This window comes from Halichoerus grypus, chromosome 10 (genome assembly GCF_964656455.1).
Source record: "Halichoerus grypus chromosome 10, mHalGry1.hap1.1, whole genome shotgun sequence".
Lineage (NCBI taxonomy): Eukaryota > Metazoa > Chordata > Mammalia > Carnivora > Phocidae > Halichoerus > Halichoerus grypus.
In genome coordinates this window covers 75252193-75269673 of record NC_135721.1, presented here as the reverse complement: position 1 = coordinate 75269673, position 17481 = coordinate 75252193, and the positions used below count along the sequence as shown (strand labels likewise).

The following is a 17481-nucleotide window of genomic DNA, read 5'->3' as shown; positions in this document are numbered from 1 at the left end:
TGGGTGGGGGCCCACGGGGAACGCCGCGTTTGGGAGCCACGGGTCCAAAGGGCGGGGGTTAGCTCCCCCCCCCCCCCCCCGTTTTGGAAGTTTCCAGCAGGTCGAAGCCGGGCTCGGATGCCACTAGCGTTAGGCCTGGACAAAGAGGAGCTCGAGTTGGACAAGAGGGATATGGGAAGGGATAGAGCTGCAAATGGTGGGTAGTGATTGAAGGCCACTAGCAAAGAGCCGGTCTCCCGATGGAGCTTTGGATGTGCTAGAAATGAAGCAGGAGACAGAACTGGGGTAGAACTTGGCCGGACTGAGAAAGAAGATAAAATTCTATTGCCGGTTAAAACACCTGTTTTCCAGTTCAGGAGCCCTGTTGATGAAGGAGGCTGGTTAGCTTTGCTCTGTTTAGGGTTCATAGGCTCTTAGGCACGGCTTATCGACCAGAAAATTTATATAGTTAGCTACAGAGAGGACCAAATCAGTGTAGATGGCTTAACTCACACAAGTCTGTTTCCCCACTGGAGTGTGGGACAGCGAACAAATACAAACTCAAAGTGCAAGAGTGTATACACGGCTGCTAAGGGTGATCATTTATTCCCTCAGCAGATATATCCAGTGCCTCATCCATGCTGTCTCTGCTATTACTGTGGATTGTTCAGACACAAAGTTCTCACTTGCAAGAGGCTTATAGCCTCTATTGGTACTGGGAGAAGTACCTTCACACTTGAATTGTTTAAAGAAAGAATGTGATTAAGCCCCAGAGGCCTGAGAGTCAAGCTCTTTTTGGTAGAACTGGGGAAATTTTTTTCTTTTCTGGTGCTAAAATTTACATATAAAATGGGAAGAATGGATCTGAGCTAGGGTTATTGAGGCATGGATAAAATGATAGCTCTGATGTGCTCTGGGGTCTTCACCTGAGAAGGGCTTTGTGAAAGAAAGCTGTCAAGATGGTAAAGATTTGAGATTTATGAAAGACAGAAGGTAGGAGATCGAGTGTCGTGAAAGGGAGAAAAAGATGATGACTCCAGCTTTAGGAGGGTCCGTGGTGGTTTCAGAATGGGTTGGTGTTGAAGAGTGTGAACTGATCTACTTCCTCCCCGTAGGTGTGGGCACAGGCAGTTCCTCACTGTGGAATCTGATGGGCAATGCCATGGTGATGACCCAGTATATCCGCCTTACCCCAGATATGCAAAGTAAACAGGGTGCCCTGTGGAACCGGGTGGTAAGAATCTTTCTCCCTCCTGTGTTGGTGACCCAAAAAGCCCTAAAAAGTTTACCAGTGGCTATTTTACTGTTTATCCCCAGTGCTCTGTCTTCTGTGGATATCAAGGATTTTCATTTCAGAGAATGTGATGACCTTCATAGTGAAATCAGATATGTAGGGAAATGCTCTCGATTGCTCCAGTTATAGCAAATAATCCATTTTGATTGTGTTTTCTGAAACATCTTTTTTTTTAAAGACTTTATTTATTTATTTGATAGAGAATGAGAGAGCACAAGCAGGGGGATCGATAGTGGGAGAGGGAGAAGCAGGCTTTCCGCCGAGCAGGGAGCCCGATGTGGGACAGCACCCTGGGGCCACGACCCCAGCTGAAGGCAGATGCTTAACCAACTGAGCCACCCAGTTGTTTTCAACACCCACTGTGTTTTCTGAAATGTCTTTAGGGGCGCCTGGGTGGCTCAGTCGGTTGAGCGTCTGCCTTTGGCTCCGGTCATGATCCCAGGGTCCTGGGTTCGAGCCCTGTATCGGGCTCCCTGTTCAGCGGGAAGTCTGCTTTTCCCTCCCCCACTCCCCCTGCTTGTGTTCCCTCTCTTGCTGTCTCTCTCTCTCTCTCTCTCTGTCAAATAAATAAATAAAAAATCTTTAAAAAAAAAATGAAATGTCTTTAATTCCTGATTGACCTGGTAGTATTCTTGGAGGTTAACAATTTAACTCACATTTAATTATTTTGTAAAGTGGAAGACTGCTCTTTTAAATTTATCCTAAACTTCATCCCAGTATCTGCCCTTGTTATTTCACTTTGAAGAGTCTAATTTTAAATTTTATTTTCATGTGAAAGCCACTTTGAGCCCCTTGGTCATTTTATTTGTCCTTCTCTGGACCTTTTCTAGCTACATTGTCTTCCTTGAGGTATGGCGGCAAGAAGTGAATGCAGTATTCCTGGTGTGGCTGCACTGTGATTTTGTACAAGTGTAAGATGATGCTTTCTTTTTGGTTTCCAGGGCTCTTTCTGAATCTTCTACAACCACTTTACTTTTGGGAATGACCTTGGCATCCTTGAATACTTTCTCTTGGGTTCTCATAAGCTAAGAACTAAACTTTTTCATGGTTTTTGATTTACAGCTTTTCATGGTCATAGTTAAGTGAACCTCAACAAAGAGAACAATTTCTTTTCCCTGTTCATTTTATGTGGCAGAGAATTCTAACAGAACAGAAGGGTAAGAGAAGTGTCTACATGAGCTATTTGTGCAAGCTGGCTTCTTAACCCAGATTGTAGTGTTGAACTCATTCTTGGACAGAGTACAGGGCGGTGTGTTCTGGTAGAACAGGGAAAGGGGCTGGCAGTTGACAGACTTGGGTTCCAGATCTAGCTGTATCACAGACCCACTGTGAACCCTCGCTGTTACTTAATTTTCTCATTGCTCAGTTTCTCCATCTGCCAATTGAACTTCGTAATACCTTCTACGTGCTCACTAGGGTTATTGTGAAAATAAGACAATAGACATGAAAAGCTTTGGAAAGTTAAAATGGTTACAGAAGTGTGTGTTGTTGCATTATGCATCTGTTATAAGTTTCATTGATGGGGGTCTCTGGTTAGTAAATGATTATGTCCAGGGCTAGATGCTTTGCTGCTGTCTTGCTAGCTGTCTCTACATAACTCTTTTAGCAGCAGTTCTAGTTTAGGATCTAGTTATCCTGCCCTTTTTCAGATTCTCTGATACTGTATTTTTGTTGTTGTTGTTGTCGTCTGACTATCAGAATGAGCTTTGGAGTTGTTTCTGAGTTATTTGAATAGGATGTGGTTCTCAAATTTGGCTGTCCATTGGAGTTAATGCCTGTGGTCATGGGGATTTTTAAAAACTCCCTAGGTGACTCTTATGTACAGCCAAGTCTCAGAAGCTCTGTGAGACACAGCCCTGAGCAAAGGTGTACGGCTCTGTGCTAGAGGAAGCCAAGGATAAGTGGCAGACACCCCTTGGCTCAGTGCAAACCTCTCCGGCCCTGGCCTCATCCCAGGGGCAATAATACCTACCCACTGGCTGTGGGGCAGCTTCCTGCCACGGAATTTCACTCTTGTCCTGAAATCTAAGTGAAACAGTAGAAAGAGGAGAACCCAGAATGACAACACAGGGACTGGGCTCCTCACGGTAGGGTAAGCTATCAGAGATTGCGGGGTTCTTTGGTGAATTCAGAAGTAACTTCACCCCTTTCATTTGACTTTGTGTTCCTAATACTAACACTTCTGGAAGATTTCCCAGAAATGATCTAGCAATATGTTGCTCAGGAGCTGGAACAATCTGTTAAAGATTCTGGCTGAATCCTGTTGGCCTATGTGCTCCTCATTCCCTTCTTTCTTCATAGTGACCTTTAATCAGGAGCCTCTCTAAGCCAGATACCTACTCTGCTCTCTCCCTGAAAGTGTTCAGCTATTTAGAGCACTTAACCATCCACTTACCTCCTTCTCCATTTTTCCAAGCTTTTGATACACAGTTAAAGAAAAAACCCCAAAGAACAAACACAGGAGTCTGATTAGTACCCACCTCCTTAATGTTTTTCCAGCAGAGGCTGTCCCTGTGATGGGGATGGTGGTGTTCTCCTTTGGTGCATTTATGCTTCTTGGCCATGGGCATGAGGTTTTGGGGGACTGTAACTTTTCCCTTCTTGGGGAATTCTGGCTTGCTCCTTAGCTTGGCATAGGGTCAATTCTAGCTAATTAGAGTTGTTTACACATCTGCTAATTATTCCTGGAAACCTTTGCATAATGACTTAGCTTTTCTTTCTTTCTTTTTTTTTTTTTTAATTCTTTTGTAATGAATGAGGCTTTGACCTTTCTTGAAATCCAGGCTTTTTAGAATCTGTCAGAGGGGTGATCTGGAAGTTGCAAATGAGTGTTAATTCAGCCACCTGTACTCTATAGGCTGAGATGCTTTCCTGTAAGATCACAGTAGTCTAATTTAGCAGTCTCTTGTCTTTTCCAGCTTTGGAGTACTGCCCTGTTTCTGTGGGAGATATTGAAGATCATTGGGAGGCTTATTCACTTTTCATATTAAATATCATATGCAGCTGGACAGCTCAACCTGTTTAATTTTATGACACAAACACTCAGCAAGTCCTAGATTTCAGTTTCAACCCTTCGCGTCGTGTTACCTGAACTTAGGTTTTCCAAGTCTCTAGACCACTATGAGGGCTTGAGGGATTTCACGTTTCATGCTCTTCATTGATTCCAGTGTCTTTTTCACCCTAGCCATGCTTCCTGAGAGACTGGGAGTTGCAGGTACACTTCAAAATCCACGGACAAGGGAAGAAGAATCTGCATGGGGATGGCTTGGCAATCTGGTACACGAAGGATCGGATGCAGCCAGGTATTGGGACCCCGGGTGCTCTTGTGTGGGGTGCCACAGGCCTGCTTTCTCATGTGCCCTCTTTTTGAGAAGCATCCGTCCCCACAGTGCCAGCAGTTCTCCCACTCCCTTGATGTCTGCGGATGAAGACCAGCCTGTCTCGTCTCTAGAATGGGGTCTGAACTTGACTCATCCTGGGGCGAGATCTTGCTTATTAGTTCCTTCCGGTTTCCCTTTGAGGCCAGAGGGGCCTGTCGGCTGGGGGAAGGTACTGGCTCTCCGGAACAAGGTGATTGGGTGAGCTGACTTCTGAGCATGCGCAGTGAACGGTTTCAGAACTCCTTGAGTCAGGAGTTGCGCGGGGGCCGTTGCTCCAAGGACGTGGCAAACTCAACCTGATTTGACCTGATCTCTTTTGCAACGAGAAGTGGAGCTTGGGAATTCAGCTCTCTCTCAGGGGCATAGTTGGCACCAGGCGTTCGTGAAGCAGAATTCTTACGGGGCGCCTTAGCAATCGGTTTGGACCAGGGAACAACTGTAGTGTTGAACAGCGTTGCAGTGGACTTCTCTCTTCCCCTGCCTTCAACAGCAAACAGCTACACACTTTACTGGGTGCTTGTTACAGGCCCTGCACGTCGCTGGGTGCTTTTACATATGTTTTCTCATCTTAAAGAGAGGCCTGGGAGTCAATTGAATTTTACTTTTTCCTCCATCATAGTGATGTGTTATTCCTTTATCAACTCTTGGCTTTATTTCATTGTTCATCATCTGTTCTCTCTCTCTAGGGCCTGTGTTTGGAAACATGGACAAATTTGTGGGGCTGGGAGTATTTGTAGACACGTACCCCAATGAGGAGAAGCAGCAAGAGGTAATGGCAAGTGTCAGAGCTTAGGTCAGCTGCACTGACATCACAGTCCCGTGCCTCGGGAACGTTCACGAGGGAACAGGATAGGAAGTGAGGGGTTTGATTCTATTTTCTTCATCAACTGAACTTGAAAAGTTAATATCCTTGTCAGAGTGTTCTAGAGAGAACCGTGTATGGTGCACAGTCCTTTGGGAATGGCTGTCGTGATTGGGGACTTTTTCTTCAGTGTTAACAGTGTTCTCTTGTGCACATTAGGTAGCTGCTGGAATTGAGCATGCTTGGCCGGTTGGTGATTTGGTTCCTAGGCCCGCACCTGAACAAGCTGAATTTATATAACACAGCTCCCCTGACTTAATAGATCACCACTGTGCTCTCTTCTGCAGTTTGCTCACTCTTTCGAGCATCCTTTTCTTCTTCCTGTTTTTAGACCCGAACAGCAGTTCTGTTCTCCTGTAGGAAAGGTTGTAAAAGGAAATTGACGGAGTCCCAGCATTTTGTTGCAATCCAGTTTCTGGCTCTTGGCAGAAGGCTCTTGCTTTTTGTTGGCTGACCCTAGGGTTCTTTAGTACTTTCTTATACTGCCAACAGGTTTGTATTCTTTGTCTGATGGCCCTGCCATCAGATGCTGGGAAAGTGGTTATGACAGGTTGTTGATGCATATCCTTTGGCTAAATAATAGCAAGAAAGGCAGGATTAAGGATGGAGACAGAACTCACTTTATTTTTTCCCTAAAAGCTTTTTATGAAAAATTGCAAACTTATTTAAAAAATAGGAAGAATATATGATCGTATACACAACGCCCAGATTCAACAGTTTTTAGCATTGGGCACAGAATTCACCATCCAGAGGTGGAACTGGAGACCTGAGTTCGGAGAATAACTTTTTGTTGTAAGACAGTTACAGAGCAGCTTCTCCATGTTGCCTCTGGGCTCCTCCTCACTCCACCATACATCAGGTACTTTCTAGGTGGCGGGAGTTAGTGAGCAAGACCAGCATGGTCCTTGCACTCAGGAGCACTAAGGTGTGCGATTTCTTCTGGGGGAACCATGGGGCGCTGTAGAAGACACAGAGGCGTGTTGAATCTGGAGTGGGACAGTGTGGTAGTGGTGGTGGTTGGGGAAGACTTCCTCCAGGAAGTGACATTTACATTGAAGTCTGCAGAATTAGGAACCAGTGTGCCATGCAGAGGGGAAAGCATCTGTTAAAGTGATAAAGTGAGAGAAGGGATCAGAGAGAGACGATGCTAGAAAGAAAAACAGAGCCAGCAGTCTTGCCATGTTGCACAATTTCAGGGGCCACCATTCCCATTGCATTCTTTAGTATTAACACTGTTCCCTGTTGGCCAAGTTGCCTGGCCCCTGAGATTGAGCGGTGTCTCCTTGGGTGGTTGGTGGTTTGGCTGTTTGGACCGGCACCAGAGCCATCTGAGTGTACGTGACTCATCCTCACCATGCACACTGTGGGGCCAGATTCTGAAGTTAGGTGTTCCTGTTACGGAGTCTGGGCTTTATCCTAAGGGGTAAGTGTTATAAAGGATTTTAATGAGGAGAATGTCATGACTAGGTTTGCAGTCATGCTGAGGAAATAATGGTAGTTAGAGATGCATCTAAGTAAGAGGTACAGGCTTTAGGGCTTGACTGGACTTTTAAACCTGGCTCTCTGCTTCTTCCAGAAATAAATTGTTCAGATTCTCTTAGCTTCCATTTCATCATCAGATAATAGTAGTTCTCATTTAAGAGGCCAGATCTGATGGGCTTATTTTGTAAGAAGAGTAGATGTTAATCAATAAAATTAGTTTCAGTTGGTAAAAATTGGGACTTCTTTTCTGGCTAGCTGTTACGGTTCTCACTCCCAGCTGTACATTGGAATTACCTGAAGTGCCTTTAAAAATACTAATGTCCAGGGGTGCCTGGGTGGCTCAGTTAGTTAAGCGTCAGATTCTTGATTTTGGCTCAGGTTAGGCTATCAGGGTCGTGGGATTGAGCCCTGTGTCAGGCTCTGCGCTCAGCATGGAGTCTGCTGGAGAGTCTATCCCTGCCCCCGTCTCTCCCCACCCCTCCCCCCCGCTCATGTGTGCATGTGCGGGATTTCTCTCTCTCTGAAATAAATAAAATATTTTTAAAAATGAAATAAAATAAAATAAAAATAACTGATGTCCAGGCCCCAACCTCAGAGAGTGTAATTCTGTTTGTCTTAGGTGCAACGTAGGCAAACTTACTTTTTTAAAGCTCTCCAGATGAGTCACATGTATAGCCAGGATTGGGAACCCCTGGACCAACATGAGGTCCTTGTTTCTGTATTAGTTGTTTACCTGTTGAACACATTTGTTTATTAAAATGACATTTAAGAAAACTAATCAAAGTGGTTTCTGTTTATTCAGTGGCCATTATGTGCCAGGTACTTTACAAATATTGTCTTAATCCTCATCAAAACTCCTTAGAGTTAGTATTATTTTCCCCCATTTACCAATGAGTACAGAAGCTTAGAGAAGCGTCTTGTTCAAGGTAACAGCCAATATAAGGTGGAGTCAGATTTTGAACATAGGTCTACCAGATTCCAGGGGCTGTGCTTTTAATTATGATGCTCTACCTCCTCCCATCCATTGTTTCTTCTGCCAGGTTGATTTCCTTGAGAATGGAGACATTATTCTCATGTCATCTCCTATGTAATTTCAGTTCTGAGAGCTTATATTCAGTGTAGAGAGTGTAGAAAAGGTACTCCTTTCTACATTCCAACAACCTGGAACTATTTTAGAGGGTAAAATCAAGTGTGTTTTGTGGGCGGCATGGTTTACTTTGATATCGTACATAAAGGTGCCAGATGTGCTTTCCAACACTTGTACATGTATTATTTACTTGTAACAACTCTTTGGGGGTAGATACTATTGTCATCTCTACATTATGGATAAGAAACTGAAGTGCAGGAAGGTTAAAAAATTTGTCAGTGACACACAGGTAGATGATTTGCTTCCAGCCTGCAGTCTCATTATTTTGCTTTATTATTTTTGAGTACATGAGAAGAGGGTGACAAATATGGTACCTTCGGAAAACTTGCAAATGTCACATAGAAAATGTGCTGGATTAGGAGAACAGGCCTGGTGGGAGGGGTTATGGAACAATTCATCAAATCCCTCAAGGGAGTGGAAAGTGTTTCTCTGGTTTCTCGTTTCCTTGTCACTAGAGCACATGACCTTGTTGCTCAGCTTACTTGCAGCCACATTTGTTCATGAGAAAATATGGGGAGAATTCTAGCAACCAGTAATGCATCTGAGAAAGGGGTGAGGGAGTTCAGTTTAGGCTTGGCTCTCTGAAATCAGGACAGATTGTTAAAAGTAATATAACCTCAGTTTCCCTGTCAGCAATAGAGGAATTGTAGTTCAGGTGAGTGAGTCAAGAGTTTCACTATTTGGGAGTGCAAGGTACTACCTGTGCCATCGTGAGGTTGACAGATCATAAGTGGTTGTTAAAATGACAGTGGAAGAAATAGGAAATCTGGATAGAGCCGTAACAGGAAACGAGATTGAATTAGTAATAAAAAATGACTCACAAAGAGAAGCCCGGGTCCAGATGGCTTCACTGGTTGATTCTTTCAAACATAGAAAGTAGAGTTAATACCAGTTCTTCTCAAAAATTCTTACAAAAAATAAGAGAGAGAGGGGCGCCTGGGTGGCTCAGTCGTTAGGCGTCTGCCTTCGGCTCGGGTCATGATCCCAGGGTCCTGGAATCGAGCCCCGTATCGGGCTCCCTGCTTGGCGGGAAGCCTGCTTCTCCCTCCCTCACTCCCCCTGCTTGTGTTCCCTGTCTCGCATTCTCTCTCTGTCAATAAATAAAATAAAATCTTTTTTTTTTTTTTTAAGATTTTATTTATTTATTTGACAGAGACACAGCGAGAGAGGGAACACAAGCAGGGGGAGTGGGAGAGGGAGAAGCAGGCCTCCCACCGAGCAGGGAGCCCGATGCGGGGCTCGATCCCAGGACCCTGGGATCATGACCTCAGCCGAAGGCAGACGCTTAACGACTGAGCCACCCAGGCGCCCCAATAAAATAAAATCTTAAAAAAAAAAAAAGAAAACTACAGACCAGTATCTCTTATATAGACATAAAAGTCGTCAGCAAAATACTAACGAACCAAGTCCAGCAACATGAAGGATTATATACCACAACCATGTGTATTTATCTTAGGAATTCAATTTGCTTTAAAATCTAAAAATTAAGGGGTGCCTGGCTGGCACAGAAGAGCATGTGACTCTTGATCTTGGGGTCCTGAGTTTGAGCCCCACATTGGGTGTAGAGATTACTTAAATAAATAAATAAAAACTTTTTTTTTTTTTTAAGATTTTATTTATTTATTTGACAGAGACAGTGAGAGAGGGAACACAAGCAGGGGGAGCGGGAGAGGGAGAAGCAGGCTTCCTGCCAAGCAGGGAGCCCCATGTGGGGCTCGATCCCAGGACCCTGGGATCATGACCTGAGCCGAAGGCAGTTGCTTAACGACTGAGCCACCCAGGCGCCCCCAAAACTTTTAAAATCTGAAAATTAATATGATAGACCATATTAATAGAATAAAGGACAGGGGCACCTGACTGCTTCAGTCAGTAGAGGGTGCACCTCTTTTTTTTTTTTTTTTTTTTTTTTTAAAGATTTTATTTATCTATTTGACAGAGAGCAAGCAGGGGGAGCAGCAGACAGAGGGAGAGGGAGAAGCAGGCTCCCCGATGAGCAGGGAGCCCGATGCAGGGCTCGATCCCAGGACCTGGGATCATGACCTGAGCCGAAGGTAGACGCTTAACCAACTGAGCCACCCAGGCATCCCAAGGGTGCAACTCTTAATCTCAGGGTTATGAGCTCAAGTGCCATGTTGGGTGTGGAGCCTACCTAAAAAAAAAAAAAAAAAAAAAAAGAATAAAGGACAAAAACCATATGATATATAAATAGATGTAAAAAAAGTATTTGAGAAAATGTAGTATCTCTTTATGATAATAAAAACACTCAACACATTAGGAATAGAAGGGAACTTCTTCAACCCGATAAAAGGCATCTGTGAAAAACCCTCAGCTAACATCATACTTAACTGTGAAATACTGAATGCTTTCACTCTAAGATCAGGAATAAGACAAGGACATCTGTTCTTGTCACTTCTTCTTTTTTTTTTTTAAAGGCTTATTTATTTATTTTAAAGAGAGCAAGAGCATGAGTGGGAGAAGCAGAGGGAGAGAGAATCCCAAGCAGACTCTGAACTGAGTGCGGAGCCCCATGCGGGGCCTGATCCACGGACCCCAAGATAAGGACCTGAGCCGAAACCAAGAGTCAGACGCTCAACTGACAGAGCCACCCAGGTGCCCCTGTTATTACTTCTATTCAACATTGTACTGGAGGTTCTAGTCAGGGCGGTTGGGTAAGAAAAAACATCCGGATTACAAAGAAAGAAGTAAAACTATTTATATAGATAACATGATGTTGTATATAGAAAATCTTAAAGAATCCACAAGAAAACTACTAGAATAAATGAATTCAGCAAGGTTGCAGGATACAAGATCAACATACAAAAATCAATTATACTTCTGTATGCTGGCATTGGAGAGTCAGAAAATGAAAGTAAGAAAACAATTCCATTTATACTATTATGAAGAATAAAATACTTAGAAATAATTAACAAAAGTACACTCTGAAAACTATAAAATACTGTTGAAAGAAAGTTAAGACCTGAGTAAATGGAAAGACATCCTATGTCATGGATCAGAAAACTTAGTATAGTTGATCCTTGAACAGTGTGGGGATTGGGGGCACTGACCCCCCACACACACACACAGTCGACAAGCTGCATATAACTTTTGACTCCCCCAGAACTTAACTACTAATAGCCTACTGTTGACCGGAAGCCTTACAGATAACAAACAGTTGATTAACACATTTTGTATGTTATATGTGTTGTATGGTGTATTCTTACAATTAAGTGGGCTAGAGAAAAAATGTTAAGAAAATCATAAGGAAGAGAAAATACATTTACAGTACTGTCTTTGTATTAAAAAAAAAAAATGACATGGAAGTGGACCTGTGCAGTTCAAACCCATGTTGTTGAAGGGTCAACTATATTGTTAAGATGATGCCTTGGTCTCCAGATTTGACACATTCCCTATCTATCAGAAGCATAGTTGGCTTCTTTGCAGAAATTGACAAGGTGATCCTGAAATCAATATGGAAATTCAAGAGAACTAGAATAGCCAAAATAATATTGATAAAGAAGAGCTAAGTTGGAGGACTCACACTTACTCGTTTCAAAACTTAATACAAAGCTGCAGTAATAAAGGCAGTGTGGTACTGGCATAAAGATAGACCTATAGATCAATGGAATAGAATTGAAAGTCTAGAAAAGTCCTCACGTTTATGATCACTTGATTTTTGATAAGACTGTCAAGACAATTCAGTGGGGAAAGAACTGTCTTCAACAAATGGTGCTGACTCAACTTGATGTCCACATGCAGAGTAATGAAATTGTCCCCACCTCATACCATACACAAAATTTAACTCAAAATGAACTGGAAAACTAGGGGCACCTGGGTGGTCAGTCATTAAGCGTCTGCCTTCGGCTCAGGTCATGATCCCAGGGTCCTGGGATTGAGCCCCACGTCGGGCTCCCTGCTCAGCAGGAAGCCTGCTTCTCCCTCTCCTGCTCCCCCTGCTTGTGTTCCCTCTCTGGCTATGTCTCTCTCTGTCCAAAAAAAAAAAAACCAAAATGAACTGGAAAACTAAATGTAAAAGCTAAAACTATACAACTCTCAGAAGAATACGTAGGGTTAATTCTTCATGACCTTGGATCAAACAAAGGTTTTTAAGATATGACACCAAAAACAAAAGCCACCAAAAAAAATAGATGAGTTAGACTTCATTTTTTTTTAAAGATTTTATTTATTTATTTGAGAGAGTGACAGAGAACATAAGCAGGGCAGAGAAGGAGAGGGAGAAGCCTTGCTTCTCCTGATGCAGGGCTTGATCCCAGGACCCTGGGATTACGACGTGAGTTGAAGGCAGATGCCCAACTGACTAAGCCATCCAGGTACCCAAGTTGGACTTCATTAAAATTGAACACTTGTGCTTCGGGGGCAGGCACCTGGGTGGCTCAGTCAGTGAAACATCTGATTCTTGATCTCAGCTCAGGTCTTGATCTCAGGGTCATGAGTTCAAGCCCCACCTTGGGCTTCACACTGGGCATGGAATCTACTTAATAAAAACAAAAAAACAACTTGTGCTTTGGAGGATACCATCAAGAAAGTAAAAATATATACCCACAGAATGGGAGAAAACCAATGAAAATTGTGTATATAATGAGGGACATGTTTTTATATATTCTCGATATAGTTGTAGTAAAAAAGACAACCCAACTGAAAAATGGCTGGGGTGCCTGGCTGGCCCAATTGGTGGAGCATGTGACTCTTGATCTTGGGGTTGCAGGTTTGAGCCCATGTTGGGTGAAAGGTTTCTTAAAAATTATTTTTTATCTTAAAAAAAAATGACCAAAGGATCTGAGTAGGTATTTCCCCCAAGAAGACATAGAAAGGGTGGATAAACATGAAAAGATGTTCAACGTCATTAGCCAGTAGGGACATACAAATCAAAACCACAATGAGATACTATTTAACACCCACTTGTGGCTATTTAGTCGTAGCTAAAATAAAAAAGACAAATCATAACAAGTGTTGGTAAGGGTGTGGAGTAATTGGAACTCTCATACACTGATGGTGGGAATGTAAAATGGGGCACTTATTTTGGAGAACAGTTCATCAGTGCTTCAAATGTCTAAATACAAAGTTGATATCCAGCAATTCCACTCCTAGATGTATATACCCAAGAGAAATTGAAATCATGTCTACACAAAAAGTTACATGAATGTTTATAGCAGCACTATTCGTAATAGCCAAAAAATGGATATAACTCAACGTCCTATCAACTGATGAGTAAACAAACAAATATATAAAAAAGATTTTATTTATTTGAGAGAGTGTGTGTGTGCACGCGAGCGGGGGGAGGGGCAGAGGGAGAGGGAGAGAGAGAATTTCAAGCAGACTCCCTGCTGAGTGGGGAGCTCCATGCATGGCTTGATCTCATGGCCCTGAGATCGTGACCTGAGCTGAAATCAAGAGTCAGATGCTTAACCAACTGAGCCATCCAGGTGCCCCAACAAAATTTATATTCATTCAATGGAATATCATTCAGCATTAAAAAGAAATGAAGCATTGATAGGTCCTCTAATGTGGATGACCCTTGAATACATTATGCTAAGTGAAAGAAGCCAGTCACAATTCTATGATCCCATATATACGAAATGTTCAGAATAGGCAAATCTATAAAGACGGAAAGTAGATGATGGAGGTGGGCGTGGGGAGTGACTGCAATGGACACGGTTTCTTTTTTTTTTTTTTTTTTAAGATTTTATTTATTTGACAGAGAGAGACAAAGTGAGAGAGGGAACACAAGCAGGGGGAGTGGGAGAGGGAGAAGCAGGCTTCCCGCGGAGCAGGGAGCACGATGCAGGGCTCGATCCCAGGACCCTGGGATCATGACCTGAGCCGAAGGCAGACACTTAACGACTGAGCTACCCAGGCGCCCCATGGACACGATTTCTTTTTAAGGTGATGAAAATATCCTAAAATTAATTGTGGCAAATCATAATCTTAACTCTGTGAATGTACTAAAAAAGCCATTGAATTATAGACTTTAAATAGGTGAATTATATGGTATGTGAATTATGTCTTAGCATTGCTATTAAAAAAAAGGTGATTGAAACATGACCTGATCATCTTTTCTTGGCAATGTGAAGTCATCGGCTGATGGTTGTCATTTCTCATGGGAACCCAGATACTGGTGGAAAGTTGCAGGGCACTCAGTAGCATTGGAGCAAGGATGTCTTCCTTCAGTTGAAGTCAGAGTATGATCACAAGAGGCTTTCCTTGAAAGAGCAGAGAAGTGCAGTCCTTTGAGCCTTGGCCCTCATTCTTCCTGGTGAGACATTTATTTGGGTCTTACCCCAGGAAGCAGAAATAGCTGGTCGGAGATCAAGCCAGCTTAGAAGTCTAGTTTGTCTAGTCTATGAGGTGATGACTGTTTTTTCTCCTTGAAACCGGAAGAAACGGGGCACCTGGGTGGCTCAGTTGGATAAGCATCTGCCTTCAGCTCAGGTCGTGATCCCAGATCGAGCCCCATGTTGGGCTCCCTGCTCAGCGGGGAGCCTGCTTCTCCCTCTCCCTCTGCCCTTCCCCCTGCTTATGCTCATGCACACTGTCTCTCTGTCAAATAAATAATTTAAAAAAAATTAAAAAATTAACAATATGGTGCTATCCTTTTTAAAAACACATTCTCTCAAGTGACGAAGACACTGATCCCTCTTGGTCTCTTTACTGTTGGCAGAAGGAATCTTTGTATCAGTAAAGGAACTCCACAGCTCCTTAAATTCTCTTGTTATCTTCCAGCTTGGATATGACTTAGTTTTTCAGTCCTAGGTGAGGCAGTGTTTTCTGAGAGAGAGACTCCTTTGGAAACTAGGTCCAGAGAATTTTGGCAAGTTATCTAGATGTGATTAAACATCGAGACTGAGCTGCATTGAGAGCTAGGTTTTTTGTTTTTTTTTTTTAAGATTTTATGTATTTATTTGTCAGAGAGAGAATGAGAGCACAAGCGGGGGGCGGGGTGGGGAGCTGCAGGCAGAGAGAGAAGCAGGCTCCCCGCTGAGCAAGGAACCCGATGCAGGCTCCATCCCAGGACCCTGAGATCATGACCTGAGCCAAAGTCAAGAGTCCGGTGCTCCACCAACTGAGCCATCCAGGCGCCCCTCTTTCCTTTTTTTTTTAAGATTTAATTTGTTAGCGCGCATGCGCACACGAGCTGGGGGAGGAGCAGAGGGAGAGAGACAAGCTGACTCAGTGCTGAGCGCAGATCCCAACACGGGGCTCAATCCCATGGCCCCAAGATCACGACCTGAGCCGAAACCAAGAGTCGGTTGCTCAACCGACTGAGCCACCCAGGCACCTCTTCCTTTCCTTTTATAAAATCTGGAACCATTCTCCAATATTTCTGTGTTTCAGGTTATATTAGAGACCTAGGGCTTTTGTTTTGTTGGTTTCTAACAGTATATACTAGTCACTTTTCCATATTGATTTGAGAACAGTGAAGCATAGAGATTGAGCCAGGGTTGTGGGGCCAGACTACCTGGCTTCCAGTCCTGGTTGTACTATTTAGACAAGTTTTCTTACCAGTGCAGTGGGGATACTGATACTGCCTCTTAGGGTTGTGAGAAGTGACTGAACGGGTGTGTGCACATTACTGACTACAGTGCCTGGCGCAGAGTAAGCGCTCCCAAAATGCCAGCTATTCTCCTTCACACCGCTAAATGCCATTCCCAGGGGACGCTTTGCAGACTTGTTGGCAGTGGCTGTTGTGGCTCTATTCTCTCCCTCCCCTCTCCTACTCTCCTTGTCTTCATACCTAGGTTCCAGAGAGCGAACGTGGCCAGCTTCCTCCACGGCACTATGCCTTAGGTTGGAAAAAACGACTCTAAGAGAGTGGCTCCTAAATGCTGGTTCATGAACTAGTATTGGTTGGTAACGAGTTTCACTGTTCTTTTTTTTTAAGATTTTATTTATTTATTTGACAGAGAGCACAAGCAGGGGGAGCGGCAGGCAGAGAGGGAGAGGCAGGCTCCCATATCTCATTTCATCTTCATGACCAGCCCTGCGAGCTAGCTCTGTATCATTCTCCCAGCTTACAGGGAGAAAATGGAATCTCCAGGAGCTAATGTAATCCACCCAAGGTTATGCAGCTCTGAGCGTATACCTGCAGTTAGAACCCAGGTCTCCCTGATTACCAAGGCCGTGTGGGCTCCTTTTTCTGTCTAGTGGTTTACAATTACTTGTGTGCTTGGGATCTGTGGGATTTTAGCATAGGATCCATAAGTCCACAAGTTCGTGGGTCTCTCTTCAGTCAAGATAGGCTGAAGGTACAATTACCACATAGAGGGTCTTTTGTTTTTTTTTAAGTGGCCTTGTAGTACAAAAGTTTGGAAACATTTCTTCACTCTACAGACAATAATCATTTGGACAATAGGTAGGAGTACCTAATTTTTAGTGACTCTTAAATTAGGAATGAAACTACCACCTTGCCCGAGTCTGAGGGAATCTTCAGCCTTTGGTTCTAGCTATATATAGGCTGCTTTCCAAGGAAAGAAAATGAGCTGCTCTGTGAAATTAGTGGCTTCCCAAGGAACACTTAAGAACTCCTGACTGGGCATGGAAAATAAGAGGGCATTTAAAGACTTACTACTAGTGTGAGGTGAAAAGTTGAAGACCAAGTCACGAGTTGCTGAAGTCGACAGATTCTGGCTCCAAAGCTGTGGGGTGCTGTGTCTGGTGCAGTATTTCTTAAATTTGGCCGCACATTACAACTGTCTGTGGTACTTTTTGAAAAATACATGATCCTGTGCCCTGCCGCCCCCGCCCCCCCGACTCTCTGGCTGAGGGACCCACATGTGATTGCAGCTGGAAAGCTCTCCCAGGGGATGCTGGGGACCAGCTTACCTCTGGCTCTTACCGGATAATCAGATGCCTCACAGCCTTGGGAATAGGAAGGCTCTGATGGGTTAAGGACAGTTGTCCCAGGCACTTTCCTGAAAGGTGCAACGTAAACTTCTGACCATGCGTACTGGGTTGACAAATGAGCTACCCAGGGCATTTTTAATCCCTTCTTTTCCCTAATTGTTGACTGAAGTTATACGCATTCTTGTCAGAAGCCCATTTCTGCACATTGCTTGACAGCAAACTAAAAATTCCCTTGCTCTAAATGATAGTTGTAGAAGAGGAGTGTTGGAATTGGATCACCCACTGATTCATTTCGTACCCTTCTGTAGTCCTATGCATATTCCACCAGCGGCGTAGGAACAGAGCAGTGGGGGGGCTGCTCTGAGGCTTGCCCTGTACTTCTCACCGTGGCTTCTAAGGCCCAGTGTGATCTGGCTTGTGCTGAAGCTCACACCCTCCTCTCCCTCACCGGCTGTGTTTCAGACACTGGTGTCTCCTT

The 17481-nt window shown here is 43.8% G+C and overlaps 1 protein-coding gene across 11 annotated transcripts in view; it reads left to right on the top strand.

The window, feature by feature from the left end:
• The window catches only part of LMAN2L (lectin, mannose binding 2 like), a 43856-nt gene that overhangs the window by 17906 nt on the left and 8469 nt on the right, over positions 1–17481 (top strand). For 5 of the 11 annotated variants that reach the window (XM_078056623.1, XM_036073757.2, XM_036073755.2 and 2 more), the window contains 3 exons: positions 1095–1213; positions 4458–4575; positions 5340–5422. In XM_078056623.1, coding sequence (XP_077912749.1) covers positions 1130–1213; positions 4458–4575; positions 5340–5422 — 285 coding nt within the window. In that variant the 5' untranslated portion in view covers positions 1095–1129. Of the gene's footprint in view, positions 1–1094; positions 1214–1933; positions 2185–4457; positions 4576–5339; positions 5423–17481 lie in introns of those variants that run through there. The other 6 variants (XM_078056624.1, XM_036073758.2, XM_036073760.2 and 3 more) reach the window with 3 other exon arrangements.